Source organism: Mustela nigripes, chromosome 4 (assembly GCF_022355385.1).
Source record: "Mustela nigripes isolate SB6536 chromosome 4, MUSNIG.SB6536, whole genome shotgun sequence".
NCBI classification, from domain to species: Eukaryota; Metazoa; Chordata; class Mammalia; order Carnivora; family Mustelidae; genus Mustela; species Mustela nigripes.
In genome coordinates, this window is record NC_081560.1 from 94870393 (window position 1) to 94886180 (window position 15788).

A 15788-nucleotide genomic window follows, 5' to 3' on the forward strand; every position below is an offset into this window, starting at 1 on the left:
GTGTCTTCCCTTCTGGCAGGTTTTGCTTCTGCTTTTCATCTGGGTCAAGGCACTGTAACTGGGTGCACCTTCTGTGGCTGTCGCCTGGCCGGGGCTGGTCTTGGGCTCAGAAGCACAGCTGGGGGCCAAGTGGCCAGAGAGAATTCCCTGATGATGCTGAGCCTGGGGGCCAGAGCCCTGGGGTGTTACCCCCCCAACTGCTGTTTGCAGCCTTTCTGTGTGCTGGGTGCAGCATGAATGTGTGTGAGGAGCTAAAGCAAAGGGGACAGCTTCCCGGGGCTGTGGGCTGACGACCTCGCCAGTGCTAGTGTCTCCAACATGGTCATGTAAGCAAGACCATTGCTGCCCCTTACAAGCAAGGAGCGTGCGGCCAGGGAGACAGGGCACACCCCCGTCCCTGTGGCCCTCTGTGTGTCACTTACACCTGCTGGTCCATGAAATGAAGACTTTGGGGACAGTCTGTAGATACACAAGCTCCCATCATGATAGTTGATACCACAGTCAACATTGCAATTTTTTGTTTGTTTGTTTGTTTTTAAGATTTTTATTTATTAATTTGAGAGACAGAGTGAGCTCAAGCAGGGGGAGCGGCAGGCAGAGTCAGAGGGAGAAGAAAGCTCCCCGATGAACAGGGAGCCTGATCCCAGGACCCTGGGATCATGACCTGAGCTGAAGGCAGCCGCTTCACCGACTGAGCCCCCCAGGCACCCCTGCCACCAGCCACTTCATTTAAGTTTTCCGTTAATCTAATTTCTCCCTTTGCTTTTGGTAAGGAAGGGTTTTGAGTTGCTGTGTGTTTCCCAGAGCTGCAGCTCAAGTCCACGGCAGGCCCTGCACGGGTGCTCAGGAGCATTACCCTGGGGGCTTGCGGGGTCCACCAGGAAGAGCCTGCATCTTCTCTTCTCAGGGTCCGCGCTGCAGAACGGGGAGGGAAAGCCTGGAGGAGACCCCCCGGGCGTCGCCCTGGTGTCCGTGACCAAGGAGTACGAGCCACACAAGGCAGCCGTGCGGGACCTGACCCTCACCTTCCACAGAGACCAGATCACTGCCCTGCTGGGGACTAACGGTGCCGGGAAAACCACCGTCATGTGAGTCTCATTTCATCCTCGTCCCACATGGACTTCGAAGAACAGTCTCAGCTCACGTGAGATCACACTTGTTTTCCTTCATTTCTGTTTGGAGACAGAGGACCGAGCCCTCGCCCGAGCTGCTCCGTGCTCTGGGTACACAGTTTCGTGGTGGTGGTGGTGGTGGGGTTGTCTTTTCCCTAATTCTTTTATTCGCAGCAAGTAATGTGCCATGGTTTTACTTCTTTGAGAGCCCAAGGACACTTCTCACTGTCCTACGCTACGCTGAATTTTGCTTGCTTATCTGGGAAGATGAAATTTGGCACGATGTCTGCAAATGTTTTAATCATCTCAGTAATCTTTTTTTCATGTTCTGCTTTTTGTGTGGTTATAGTTTTTTTTTTTTTTTTTTTTTTTTTTTTTGTTCTTTGGTTTTTTTGTGAAGGCTTGATTTTTCGTTTGGGGTCCACTGGCTCCACATTTGATTAAAGAATCCGATCACGGGATCCCAGAGGAATAAAGAGCTTGAAAGTGGAGGGTTCGCAAAGCAGCCCGAGGCCATTTAGGTTAGACCATGGACATTGTCAAACTTGTCCTGCGAATAAACCCGTTTCTCTGTTCTTTTTCAGTAGGACTCAAGCATGCTTAGTTAAACAATGAAAAGGACTATATGCGCCAAACTTCTTTTTTTTTTTTTTTAAAGATTTTATTTATTTGAGAGAGAGAGAGAGTGCAAGCAAGGGGAGCAGAGGGAGAGGGAGAAGCAGGCTCCCCGCTGAGCAGGGAGCCCAGTGTGGGGCTGGATCCCAGGACCCTGAGACCATGACCTGAGCCAAAATCAAGAGTCAGAGGCTCAACTCACTGAGCCACTCAGGCACCCCAAGTTTGAGCTTCTTTAAAAAAAAAATTATTGTATTTTATTTAAATTCAATCAATTAACAAAGAGTGCATTATTGGTTTCAGAGGTAGAGGTCAGCGATTCATCAGTTGCATTTAACACCCCGTGCTCATTCTGTCGCGTGGCCGCCTTCATGCCTGCCACTCAGTTTCTGCACCCCTCCCCCACTTCCCCTCCAGCAGCCCTCAGCGTGTTCCCTACAGTTATGGTTCTCTTATAGTCAGCCTCCCTCTCGGACGTCCGCTTATTTTATTTGTGTTCCCCTTCCTCTGTGTTCATCAGTCTCGTTTCTCAAATTCCACATAGGAGTGAGATCATGTAATCATTGTCTTTCTGTGATTGAGTTACTCTTCTTTGAACTTCTTGAGAAAAGTAGCAAATTAATATGCAGAAAGCTTCAGAAATCTCAACTAGGAGGGAAATCAAAAGAGAAAAAAAAAAAAGAAAGTTTTCTCTTGGCGTCGATGCTGAATGGAGCCGGAGAGGCCACTGAGTATGCTTGCTGTGTTTTCGGGTGGGAGTAAGCATTCTGTGGCACGACGGCTCTGAAAGTCGGCCTTCCACATAGTGCTCTGGCGAGCTCGCGTTTCTTAAAGCAAAACCTGGTGTTTGCATTCAGCAGAACAATTAGACTTAAATTTGGAGTTTCTCCAAGTTTCGAGGTCCCTGCATGCGTTCCTTTGGGAACACGTCTAGGACGTGTCTGAGTCGCTCTGGGCGGTTTGCTGAGCTCCAAACCCGGTTTGGCTCATGCACCAGTGACCATCATGGTGGTGAAACAGAGCACGTTCCCCCTCTTGGTGCTTTCCTGTGCCCCCTGACGCTGACCCCCAAGTGACCACAGATCGGAGGTTTGTCGCTGTAAAGGAGGCTGCCTTTTCTAGAATGTCATGTAAATGGAATCCAGTCTGGCTTATTTCATTGTGCTGATGCCTGGGGGTTTCCTAGTAGCGGTAATGCCTCCACGGCTGACCGCCCGGCCCTGGGCTCTGTATAGCCCACAGGGTGCTTGTCCTTGCTCCTGGTGTGGGTGGCAATGAGTGCATTTCCAGTGGCTGTGACCATCTGCAGACACACGTTTCCCCATCTCTTACATAAGTACTTAGGGATTTGCTACGTGCTGTGATGGGGGTATGTATAATTTCTTAGAAACGTGAAAACAGTCTCAAAACAGTAAATGTCCTGAGATGACGGGGTCCCCCGGCTTCCTTAGGTCAGTTCGGACCAGCGAGCTTCCAAAGAGGGTCATTTGAGGGAGAAGCAGACTCTCTGCCGAGCAGGGAGCCGGATGCAGGACTCGATCCCAGGACCCTGGGATCATGATCTGAGCTGAAGGCAGACGCTTAACGACTGAGTCCCCCGAATGCCCCAAACATGCCTTTCTTGAGCTGGTTTCCTTATCTGTAAAACGGAGCTATATTTATAATTTTAAACTCCCACGCGCTGGCATGGTCTCTGATCAGCATATTGAGGGGAGTGTAAACATTGCCATAAGCCCACATTTCCAAGATGAAACCAGCCAACGTCCCGAGGAATGGGAAACAGGCCCGGGGGAGGCCTGGGTTGCCCACCTTGGAAGCAGCCACTGCCTCCGTCCTCTGCTGATTTCTTTTCTCTGGCAGATCTATGCTGACGGGACTCTACGCTCCCACCTCTGGAACCATCATCATCAATGGCAGGAACCTGCAGACAGACTTGTCCTCCATCAGAAAGGAGCTGGGCGTGTGTCCACAGCAGGGGGTCCTGTTCGACAACCTCACTGTCCGCGAGCACCTGCTGCTCTTTGCCTCTGTAAAGGCTCCACAGTGGACCTGGAAGGAACTGAGTCAGCAAGTCAATAGGTCAGCGCCTGCAGTGTCTTCTTCCTCCTGCCCTCTGCCCCATAAGATAGTGGTGGGTGTAGGAAGAGAGTCTTTAAAAATATCTCTGATGTCTTTATTTATGAGAAGAAACCCCTAGCAAATTTTTTTTTTTTTTTTTTTTTTTTTTAAGAGAGAGAGGGAGCACAGGCAGGGTGGGGCAGGAATAGTGGCAGAAAGAGACAGAATCCCAAGCAGGTTTCATGCTGAGTAGGGAGCCTGACACGGGGCTTGATTCCATAACCCTGAGATCACAAGCTGAGCTGAAAGCAGGAGTCGGTTGCTTAACCGGCTGAGCCACCTAGGCTCTCCCCGAACTAGCAAATAGCTCTTACCTGTGGAGTCAGGACAGCGCTGCCAGCGCTGGATTTCCAGTGAAGGTTCTCAGGGAAGACTCTGAACAGGACTTGGTCTGTTCTCCGGGGGGAGCTGGGGAGCACAGCTGGGAATGTGTGGCCCGGGCTGCGTGTGGAAAGTTTGTGTCTGGGGCTCGGGAGATGACAGAATGGGGGGTGGGCTGAGAACTGGCTGCCGGGAGTCCAAGTGGTCCTGAGGAGGGGGTTGAACTTCCTCACACAAGTAGGTGCTCGTGGGCGGGGCCGTTGGGGGGGGTGATCAGCTGCGGCTCTGGTAGACTTATCCTGTGACCCCAGCGCTGGGAGAGACTGGGGGCAGAGACCACTGTGAACAGGGCCCATGAGAACCCACATGGTAGTTTATGACCTTTGGTGGTATTACTGGAAACCGAGCCTGGCAGGTGAAATGACTTGCCGTCCAGTCACTCCGTGCGCACAGCCGCCGTGTCCCCCTGCCTGGCCCTCCCTCCCTGTAAGCTCACAGCTGTGCAGTGCTGCTGCAAGGATGCGGGGGTCCAGCCGCCTTCCTGCAGCCACACTGGGTCCCAGCAAACTCTGTGACTGCGCTTAAGGCTTCATCTTTTTCTTTTTTTTTTTTTTTTTTGGATGTAGGCCACCGTAATAGTTACCAGTGTGCTGTGTGTTACTTAGCAAAGAAGCCAGTTTGCACAAAAGCAATCAGAGAGAGATCATGTTTTAGGACAGCGCTTCTCAGTGAGAGGGGCGGAAGCTGAAAGCCAGGGATTTGGAGCCAGCACAGTCCGAAGTGGGTCCGGGACAGGCCTTCGATTTTGTAGATCTGTTAGCCTGTGCTCCAAGGGAGGTGGGATCCCCGGAAGAATCTTTAGAGAGAGCATCTGTCAGGAGGGCGGGTCGTTCCAGTTTTGCCCTTAAATTGGCCTAGAGGGGATAAGAGAAGTCTGAAGAGGAACTTTATCAGGACTTTAGTTGAGATGTCGTTACGCGGTCTCATTGGCTCTTGGGCATGTGGGGCGTGCTGGGGGACTCCAGCATGACGCTGGTAGGTCATTGGTGATAGTTACTGAGGTCCCGAGAGTGGGTAGACAAGGGAAGGCAGAGGGTTGAGTGCTGGGCAGTTGGATGTGAAGACAATGCAGGGGATGAGTGGGACCAGCCAGGGATGAGAAGGAGAGACCAGGGGGAAGGAAAAGAAAGACAGGTCCATGAAGGATGGTGGTCAAGCACATCAGATGCTATTCGGGGTCAAGGGCCATGAAGACTGAGGAACCGCTTGTGGATTTAGGACATGGAGGTCCTTGGTGAGCAGCGGGAAATGGAAGCAGTTTTAGGAACATGATGGGGAGGAAGATGTTCTTGGAGCCCATTAAAGAGACAGTGGAGAGAGAGGGAGCAGAGGGGGACAGTAACAAGATGGGAATGTGACGTGGGGAGAGGACGGGTGTTTCACATACAGAGCAAGTGACCTGAAATACAGAGGACGACCTGCCCGGGAGCTGCCCTCTGTGCTGGGGAGAGGGGGGCCGAGGGGCTCGGGGCCCGCTCAGGGCAGATGGGCGGAGGTGAGCAGAGCGTGGAGACATCACACTCACAGAGGAAGGGAGGGAGGGCCTGGGGTGAGTGGAGGACAGTGGGCAGCTGCGTGTGGTGGGGTTGAGTGATGCCGGGAGCCACGAGGAGCTGGCGTCGACCTCTGGGGGCGGGGGCGGGTCATAAAACCACAAGGTCCAGGGTGCTGCTGGCTGTGAGTGAGTGTGATGGGGTTCAGGCCTTGCCAGAGATGGGAGGGGTTTGAGGCTTGCCATAGAGATGTTCTTAGGATGCACATGCTTGAGGTCACCTGATCTCTTACTGGCTCGGTTTCTGTTTGTCTTCTTGGCCGACTGATCTCTGCTTGGTGTGGGTGAGGTGGTTTTAGGAGTCATGAACTCTGCTCTAGTGCGGTCACCAGGTGGGGGTGGTGGCCTCATCGCCGTGGGAATGGAGGGTCTAGACTAGAGGTTGTCTAATGAAAACGAACCATCTGTCCCCTCCCCCCAACCGGGGTGCTGTCTCCAATGGGAACACCTGACAAGCAGGCTCCTAAGTGACTGGTATAAATTTTGGTTGAGATTCACCCAATGGAAAATGCCGAGTCACACTTGCTCCAAACACAAGGAGGGTCAGGCCCTGGGAAGTCCCATGAGCTCGTCCTGGGCCAGGACGGAAAGTGTGTGACTAATGAAATGGACAGGACACATTTAATTAGGGATTTGGGCGAAATCTTTGCCTAGGATTCTGGAACTTTCTGGAACCAGATGGTTCTTGATGCTCAGCTCTGTGGAAGCCTTATGATTTGTCTCCCATCCAGCCTCGTGTCTGACTGGCTGTTGGCGATCTGGGAGTGAGAAGGATGCCCGCAGCTCGGTGGGGGCGGAAATCGACTTCGGTCTGAGTGCCCTGGGCAAGGCTTGGGGAGGCCGCTGCGGGCGGGGGCCATGTCAGAGGGGCAAGACAGGGATGAGGATCTGTGGAGTCGACAGTGGACAGTGGGATGCTTATTTGTGAGCAAAGAGTCGGCCACAGGAGCGAGGCCTGGCTGGGGAGGCTTTCTTGGCACAGGTGTCTGAGACTAGGAGCTCTCGCTCGGACGTTCCCTGGGAGGGAGCCGGCAGCTGACTTCCACAAGAACGGCCCCTGATGAACTGTGCATTGCTGGTGGCGTCTCCCAGGAAGTTCTCCATCAGGAAGGCGGGTGGCTGCCAGCGTAGAACATGTGGGCTGGACGCTCTGGGATTCTGCAGACCGTCCCTCGGTGGGAGCTGGAGTTGGGCCTCTGCCTCACTCCCTCTGACCCTCCTCCCCCCCAACCGGCCCACTTGCTCTCAGCATCCTGAGGAAATGTAGGGCCCTTGAGAATATTCTCCACCAGGGAGGAGAGGAGCATTTTCCAGAAACAGCCCTTGGTGGATGCTGCTGTCCAGCCCTCACTCAGGGCCCATGGGCAAGATTCCACCTGAACCTGAAGAAGGTCCACACCATTGTGTCAGGACTCATGAGCGTCAGGACTCAGGAGGCTTCTAGGCCTCCTCTGGGTGTCTGTGGCTCACACGTTCTTGGCCATTAGTGGTCCTTTTTGGTGGGCCGAAATCTGCAGCAAGGCTTTCCGGCGTTCAGGGGGAAGAATGAGGGCTTTGTTTTTCTTCCAGGACTCTCCAGGACGTGGAGTTAACGCAGCATCAGCACAAACAGACACGCGTCCTGTCCGGAGGCATGAAGAGGAAGCTGTCCATCGGCATTGCCTTCATCGGCACTTCGAGGACCGTGGTTCTGGACGAGCCGACCAGCGGGGTGGACCCTTGCTCACGCCGTGGCATCTGGGACATTCTCCTCAAGTACCGTGAAGGTAGGAACGGGGTGTCCTTCCGCTGTGCCTCCTGTCGATATTGTGGAAGGAGCCAGGTTGAGCCCCGTAAGGACACATTGCCTTTTACAGAAGAAGGAATTGTCACAAGAAGGTATAGAGATCTATCTGTTAATTTTCATTATTTATTTAGTTATTTAAAGATTTTGTTTATTCATTTGAGAGAGAGACAGAGAGAGCACAGCAAGGGAAGAGGCAGGCAGACGGAGAAGCAGAGTCCCCACGGAGCTGGGAGCCCGATGCGGGCTCCATCCCAGGACCCTGAGATCATGACCTGAGCTGAAGGCAGAGGCTTAACCATCTGAGCTATCCAGGTGCCCCTGTTTTTTTATTTTTAAAAAGACTTGTATTTATTTATCTCAGAAAGAGGCATGTTCTCAAGCTGGTGGAGGGGCAGAGGGAGAGGGAGAGAGAGAATTTCGAGCAGATTCTGTGCTGAGTGTGGACCCTGACTCAGGGCTTGATCCCACGACCTCAAGGTCATGACCTGAGCTGAAACCAAGAGTCGGAGCTTAACACACGGAGCCATCGGGGGCCCCGAGGTGCATCTGTTCCATAACGTCTCTGGTCTGCGAGGATTTCGCCACTTTGTGTCTCATCTCCTAAACCGACCATGACCAATGCTCAGTAGATGTGATTTCAGTAGAAATCATGTTCATCCAAACTGGGTGCCGTTCTGGAACCCCAGGTTGTTAGAGCAGGTGTTCTAGCTGGTGTGTGGCACAAGCCTCCTCTCCTTTGGTAAGGGAAGCAGGGCACAGAGAGGTGGGTGTGTGGATGGCTCAAGGCTCCAGCAGAAGCTCGCTAAGCCCCTGGTGGCTGGGGGTGCTGGGCTAGGCCTTCCGGGTCCCATGTGTCCAGGTGAGGCTTTGGGCTGGCAGTTACTGACCCCATCTATGGCTCTTTCTCTGATCTTGACAGCTAAGAAGACCTGGTGTAGGTATTTCATGTAGAAACACCCAAATTTGGAAGGAAGCAGCAGGAGGAGGGACACCGGGCTTGGGTATAGGAGTGTAATGGAATAGTCACCACCAACTCTTGAGAAACTGCTCTGCTTTTTCTCTCTAACCTTTGTGTGTGGAACCTTCTAACCCCACCTAGAGCCTCTGTGTCCCCGGGGAGATGAGGACTTGCCACGGGAGACCCACAAAGACAAACAACCATGTTTCTGAGCATTCAGAGGGCCGCGCCCAGAGGACGCAGGCCATCATCTCTGTCCTGAGGAAGAAGAGATGCCTCGTCTGTCCCTTATGCATTGTCATAAGGCTGGGATCAGGGAGGAGGACGACACTGAGGAAACATGAAAAAGCCATCGTGTTCCTTTCTGTCCCAGGAACATGGGGGCTGCAGGCCGGGAAGATAGCAGGGGAGCAGGAAAATGGAACAAGCTGATGTGACGTTCTGTTCCTTTCTGGGTATTGGCCTGAGTGGGGGGAGCAGTTGCACCAGCAAAGCAAGGCTGTGTCCATGGCATGGGCTCATGTGACGTCACCATGAGTCACATGCAACCTCACCATGGTCTTTGAGGCCAAGCAGGGCGCCAGAGCCCAGGCAGGCACCCACAGTTGGTGTCCCACACATTCGTGGGCCCTGGGCATAGGCACAGAGCAGGGCACGGAAGCCAGGATGAAGGCTCAAGGCCAGCCGCCAGCCAGACCCAGGTGAGGCCCAAGGAGCAGGGGTGCTCCATGCTATGACCTGATCCTTTTGGGGCTCTGCCTAAACTAGTGCATTGCCCCAAGATCACAGGATGCTGACCAAAGTGCCAGATATCCTGGTCCTCACTCATTGCTGTGAGAAGTCACAGAATGGGGACCCCCGAGCCTTCTGTGCATGGGACCCCGAGCCCCACTGGAGGGATAGAGGAAACAGAGACGAAGCTAATTTAGTCTGCACTGAATGGTTTCTCCGCCTTCCCGAGGGGGGCTGATAAAGAAGACAGGCGGGAAGCAGAGCAGCACATGCTTCCATTGTCTCTGAGCCTGCGGTCTCCGCACGCATTCCATACCCAGCCTGCTGCTCTCGTTGGTTTTAAAAATCAGAGATGGAGTCTTCCAGGCTCAGTGGTCAGAACACTGAGTCGTGAGTGTGACTATGTCTTGCCACAGCAAACCCGACATGATGTAATTCTCGGAAACAGACCGCTGTCTTCAGATTCTGTTGTTACACTTCCTTGTTTTCTCCCTGTCCTTGGTGGGTGAGTAGTGATTTTGGCGTTTGGAGGGCCAGTGAGTGAGACGTGAGCTGATGACACAGGCGGGACCACAAGGAAATCAATTCTCAAGAGTCAGGATGTGTGGCTGGTCCTGGACAGAGCCCTAGAACCCCCGGTGTCTGGGATGCAGATCTGCGGGCTGGACACACTCTCTCCCTGCTGGGCGGGACCCCCATGTGGGCACAGCCGTGCGCCCGGGGCTCGGGGTACTGGGATCTGATCCGCCGTTCCCTCCCTCCTGCGATGCGCGGCGCTGAGCCCTTGAGTGGGATGGGGCTCCCTTGGAAGAAGTCAGGAAGGGGAAGATGCTGGAACAAACTAGCGCATGATGAGTGATTCTGCTCACGCTCCTGCTGTCCACGCCTGCCCAACCCTGGAGAAATGATCCTATTCCTCAGGCATCAGGGTTCTCGCTTGTGGGATTTTGGGAGGAGGAGATGTACTGTCTACAGAAGGGCGTGGCTCAGTACGGGCAGCTGGGGGTTCGGTCAATGACACTTTATTGTTACTGTTACTAAAATAGACAAGAGGGGCACCTGGGGGGCTCAGTCCGTTAAGCATCTGCCTTTGGCTCAGGTCATGATCTCAGGGTCCTGGGATCCAGCCCCGCATGAGGCTCCCTGCTCAGGGGGAAGTCTGCTTCCCCCCTCCTTCTGCCTGCTTCTCCCCTGCTTGTGCTCACTTTCTTTCTATCAAGTAAATAAATATAAAGTAAAAGACCAAAAACAACAATTGTTTCCGCAAAAGGTGGCCCCTGGGCTCTGTGAGGTCTGCTCCTGGCATGTCCCCTGGATCGCATCCCCACCTGCCCTCAGGCGGCCCCCTGCCCATGTCCCAAGCCCACTGTCTGCAGTCAGAGTGGCTGCTTCTCTCCTGTCACGTGTGATGGGTGACTGTGCGTGGTCACATCATCCCAGACCCCGGAGGAAATCAGTGCAGACCGTGGCCACTTGCCCCACCTTAATCAAAATAGTGGCCACTTTGGTGGAATAAATATAGCCTTCCCCATTAGTGGCTGCGAGATTATCCTCTGAAGACCCATGATGGGGCCTGAGTATCAGAGGAGAGACAGAGAGGCCCTCCCAGACTTTTTTTTTTTTTTAAATTTTCGGCATAACAGTATTCATTATTTTTTCACCACACTCAGTGCTCTATGCAATCCGTGCACAAAAATTTCTCCTCCACGGCCTTGCAGGGCTGTGCCTTTGAGTGCAGCAGGGGTGGCCAGACATGGGCCCCTCTGTGTCACCCTCTGTGCATGTCCCTGGCCCCTGTGACTCACCAGGGGATGGAGCATTTGTAAAAATAGCATCAAAACCCCAGGGACCCGCAGAGGAAGAAGCATCCCCTCCAGTCTGTGGCCAAGTCACTTCTGCGCGTCTCTACTTTCTCGGACGTAAAAATTAGCGGTGGTCTTTGAATCGTCTCTGGGCCCTGCTCCCCCCCCGCCCCCCGCCCCAAGGCAATCATGGTGCCGGCTCTGACCCATCTCTATCGGGACTCAGGTCGGACGATCATCTTCACGACCCACCACCTGGACGAGGCGGAGGCGCTCAGTGACCGTGTGGCCTTCTTGGAGCAGGGCCGGCTGCGCTGCTGTGCGCCCCCCTTCTGCCTGACTGAGGCCTATGGCCAGGGGCTCAGCCTGACCCTCAACAAACAGGTAGGAAGCTGGAGTAAACCGGCAAGTGCTGATTCTGTGTCCACTCTGGTCCTCGATGCTCCCAGAATCCAAAAGGGGGCCTGGGACAGGTGCAGGGATGGGGAACCGGAGCAGGAGGGAGCCAGGATGTGGTGACGTTGGTGTCTGTGCAGTGGGATCGGCGGCTGGCAACGTGGGGCTGGGGGAGGGCAGCCGCGGGGCTCCCGGTGGGTTGGGACAGGGGAGGCTGAGCTACGGGCAGAGTCACTGGTGGCCCGGACAGAGTCACTGGTGAGGGGTGGGCTAGAAAGGGAGTCTGCAATTGAGTCAGAGCCTCTGGGCACAGCAGCTGGGATGCGGAATGAATATCCCTGGGCTGAGCAGGGCCGTGAGCCCCTGTGACCACAGTGCATTGTGACCGAGAGGAGCCAGATGGGGGTCAGAAGTCCTTGATGGGTACTAGCCCATCCTGTGTCTGGCCAGGCAGCACCATGGGCCAGATGCTCCAGAAGTGCTTTTCTGACAGCAAGGGTCCATCTAGGAGGCTAAAGCTTTGCTCGAAAGCAGCAAGGGATGAGTAGGGTAACAGGCACATGTCAGAGGCCCCATCAGCACGGGGTGGGCAGGGGTGGCTCTGGGCTTGGGGTCCAGGGGGTGTGGGCCCTGAGTCAAGCTTCCTCTCTGGCTTGGGATGAGTATCTCACTACCCTGCGGTGGTTCCTTCCCTCTGTGGGTGGGAGACCCTTGTCCCCCTTTAAGAACACCTGACCCTGTGTCCTGTACCCAGAAGGGATTCTCCCCAGGAGCGGGATGTGTGTGTGAGCACAGCCCTCCCCAGGCCTGCCCGACGCACCTGGGAACCAACACCAAGGTGGACGTGGAAGGCTCCCCTCTGTCAGAAATGTTCAACGTATCCTTGCAATGCTTGGGGCTCAAGTGATATCGCTCCCTCTCGCTGCTTCGCACTGGAATTTCGCGCGTGACATTAGATGATGGAAACTTGGTGTATTGGGACTAAGGCTCCCCCTTCCTTTTTGGAACAGCCTTCTGTTCTGGAGGCCGATGACCCGAAGGACATTGCCCGAGCCACGTCTCTGATCCAGACCTACATCCCGCAAGCTTTCCTCAAAGACAGCAGCGGCGGGGAGCTAGTCTACGGCCTTCCCCAGGACGCGGACAGGGCCTGCTTCAAAGGGCTCTTCCAGGCCCTGGAGCAGAACCTGCACAGTCTGCACGTGACAGGCTTCGGGATCTCGGACACCACGCTGGAGGAGGTAGGCTCAAGCGCGCCTTAAGAACTGCTCGGTGCCCAGATGCGGGGGAGGCCATGGGGAGGCCATGAGGGAGAACTCGGCCACTTTTACTATTTCCAGGTTGCGATGGCAGCCAACAGGCAGGGTTAGCTCACCCCGTGCGTCCCTATCGCTCTTTAAGGGAAAGGCGCGTTTTTAGATTTGAGAACTGTGATATTTTGAGGAACTTGCGGGAATGGCGGGCCACGTCTCCTCACCTGGAGGCGCCCTTGTCTTCCTCCGTGGACCTGCTTCTGCCCGGCGCCCACGGCCCCACACTGACAGGAGGAGGGGGTGTGCAGGTCAAGCTCGTGAACTCCTCTGGTTCACGGCGAGCCCCACACTGCTCCCCAGTTCCACTTCCCTGTCCCTTGGCACTGAGCTGGGTGACATCGCCATCTCAGTGTGGTTTCTCAGCAGCAAGCGGCCAGTGGGAGGCAGGGCCGGGCATTCCCTCCCAGAAGAGTGGTCACGGGTGTAACTGAAACAAAGGCAAACCTTTTTTGGGGGCCTCGGGGTCAGCTGAGCTTGAGTCGAGTTCTAAGTTTACACTGTTATTGTAGGAAGTGCTGCAGATTTAGAATAAAAATCCAGTGACGCTGGGCTGCCTGGTGGCTCAGTTGGTTAAGGGTCCGATTCTTGATTTCAGCTCAGGTCATGATCTCAGGGTCGTGGGATCGAGCCTCGGGTTGGACTCCACGCAGAGTATGGAGCCTGCTTAGGACTTTCTCTCTCTCTGTCTCCCTCACCCAAACTCTCTCTCTCTAAACAAAACATAAAGATCCAGTGACACAGCCTAAGATTTAAGGATCTGGAAGGAATCTTGGACCCTGTCTCTATGAGTCCAGACTAGTTTCAGGGGCGGTGAGCTTTGTAATTCATGGTTGGCACAGAATCTGAACAAATATTAGAAACCTTACATGAGAATTAAAATATCACGACTTTCAGAGTGTCAGAGTCTGAACTTTGGGTTGTATTTGACGGATTTGGGGGCTGGAGGTGCATCCCTGGTTTAGCCTTGTGAGAGGAGAAACAGCCATGTGCGTGTGAATCAGTATCGTTCCAAGTAGACGCCGCCCATGGCAGCTTTGGTCTGGAATAAAATGGTCATGAAAGGTTGTAAAACATAATAAGATTTGCTATATTCTGAACTATTTAAATGCAAATGCTGTCCCTTATTATTTTTCCCATATTAAGGGTGAGGCTCAGAGAGGCTGGCTTCTTTACCCTAAATCCACAGCTCATCAGCGGCCACGAGGTGGGGTCCCCGAATGCGCCCATGACTTTGCAGGAGGTGCCGTGTGTCTGTTTGACTCTTCTGCACCCCACGGTGCCCAGTGCCATGCCCCACACCAGCGTTTGCCTAATAAATACTTTCTCAATGAACCGTGAGCAGGACAGTTCAAAAGATATGTCCAGCCTCTGGGAGAGAGCTTTGTAGTGGAAAAGACATGAGCATTGCCCTATCCGGTGCTAATCCAAATCCGTGTCCTTCCAGTGCCTAGGGACTTGGATAAATCACTCAACTCATGAGAGCCTTGGGTTTTTGATCTTTGAAATGAAGTAATTAGAATGGTTTACTTGGTTATTCCGTGCACTGACAATAACACATAATATATCCTAATGTTTGCAACGAGCCCGCCAGAAGTGGTAAAAGATTCTTCCTGCCCAAGGAAACACAGGGTATGAAATTGTCGTCATGGCTTTGGAGTGACAGTGGAGGAAAGTCGCATCTTTTCCAGGGACTTGGGGCAGACGCCAGGGCCTCCGTGGAGTAGCAGAAGGCGGGAGAGTTTCCCAAGCCCCTGTCCCCTGATGGCGGTGAGGCAGGGTGCATCTGGTGTGCCCAACGGACGTGAATGCAAAGGACCGTAAGGCAGCTCAGTAATCAGGGACTCAGACGGGGCGATGCCACACCCCGGGTGTCACCATCTTTTGGACCCTGGATGACAAGCCAGCGACCGTACCAACCAGCTAGCAACCGTGATGAGCAGGGACTTGGGAATCACCATTTCCCTGCAGACAGAGAGACGCCGACTTTGAGAGCTATGTTGCCATTTTGGGTTATTTGAAAAGGAAAAAGAAATAATTTTTTTTTGTCTTTTCTAATTGCTTTTATTTTCTTAGTAAAATAGGAAAGGAAGATATCAGCTGTGCATGAGAAAGGGGAGATTTATAGAAAATAACTTCCTTTGCACTGTGAGGCGAGGCTATTGCCGGTGAAGCCCAGACTGGCTACGTGGCGGCATCTGTCCGTGTCCGCAGGCGCTCCCGGTTCTGTACGCGCTCGCACCAGCTGAGGGCTCCCATGGCCCGTGTGGGTCGCCACCCATGAAGAGGGCAGGGCTGCCTGGGGGAATAGGGGACAATTTGGACCAAACACACTTATTGATAAAATAGTGAGCATCCACCTGCGGCATTTTACACTTGCTTCCTCACCGACACACACGCGTGGCAGGAAGAACGCATGTGCGCTCCGTGGACGCGACGTCTTGTCTGTTGCTGATGCAGTAGGCAAGCTGAGGGGTCCTTGCGATGGTTGTCCTTAGGTAGAGCAGAATTTTGTGGCGTGGTGGGCTTAACTGGTGTGTGAATTAAGCATGAATTTAAGCACAGTCAAACATGGCGAGGGGGTCTTTGCGATCCGCGTGGGTGCTTAGCGTTTAGATCCTTTGATAATCATTATGCAATGGATAGTTCAGGGCAGATGGACGGTGATGGAGAGGCATATTAATCATTGCAGGGTATATAAGATGCCTGCATATGCTTAGTATTTCTTTCCCTCCCTCCTTCCTCCCTCCCTTGCTCCCTCCCCTCCTCACCCCTCCATCTCCCCTCCCTGCCCCTCCCTCTTAGTTCTCCCTCCCTCTCTTCCCTTCTTCTCTCCCCTCACCCCTCCCTCCTCCTCTCTTCCCTCCTCCCCCTTACCCCTCCCTCTCTCCCCTTCTTCCCTCTCTCCTTCCTCCTTCCTCTTACCACTCCTCCCTTCACCCCTCCCTCCCCGTCTTATCCCTCCCTTCCTCTCTTCACACCCCTCCTCCTCTCCCCTCCTCCCTCTCCCTCTTAACCCTCCCTTC

General features: G+C 53.9%; 1 protein-coding gene across 1 annotated transcript in view; it reads left to right on the forward strand.

Annotated features, from left to right (window-relative positions):
• The window catches only part of ABCA13 (ATP binding cassette subfamily A member 13), a 319855-nt gene that overhangs the window by 154463 nt on the left and 149604 nt on the right, over window positions 1-15788 (forward strand). Inside the window, exons 38-42 of the mRNA XM_059397601.1 lie at window positions 908-1088; window positions 3588-3806; window positions 7348-7544; window positions 11283-11440; window positions 12463-12693. Coding sequence (XP_059253584.1) covers window positions 908-1088; window positions 3588-3806; window positions 7348-7544; window positions 11283-11440; window positions 12463-12693 — 986 coding nt within the window. The remainder of the gene's footprint in view (window positions 1-907; window positions 1089-3587; window positions 3807-7347; window positions 7545-11282; window positions 11441-12462; window positions 12694-15788) is intronic.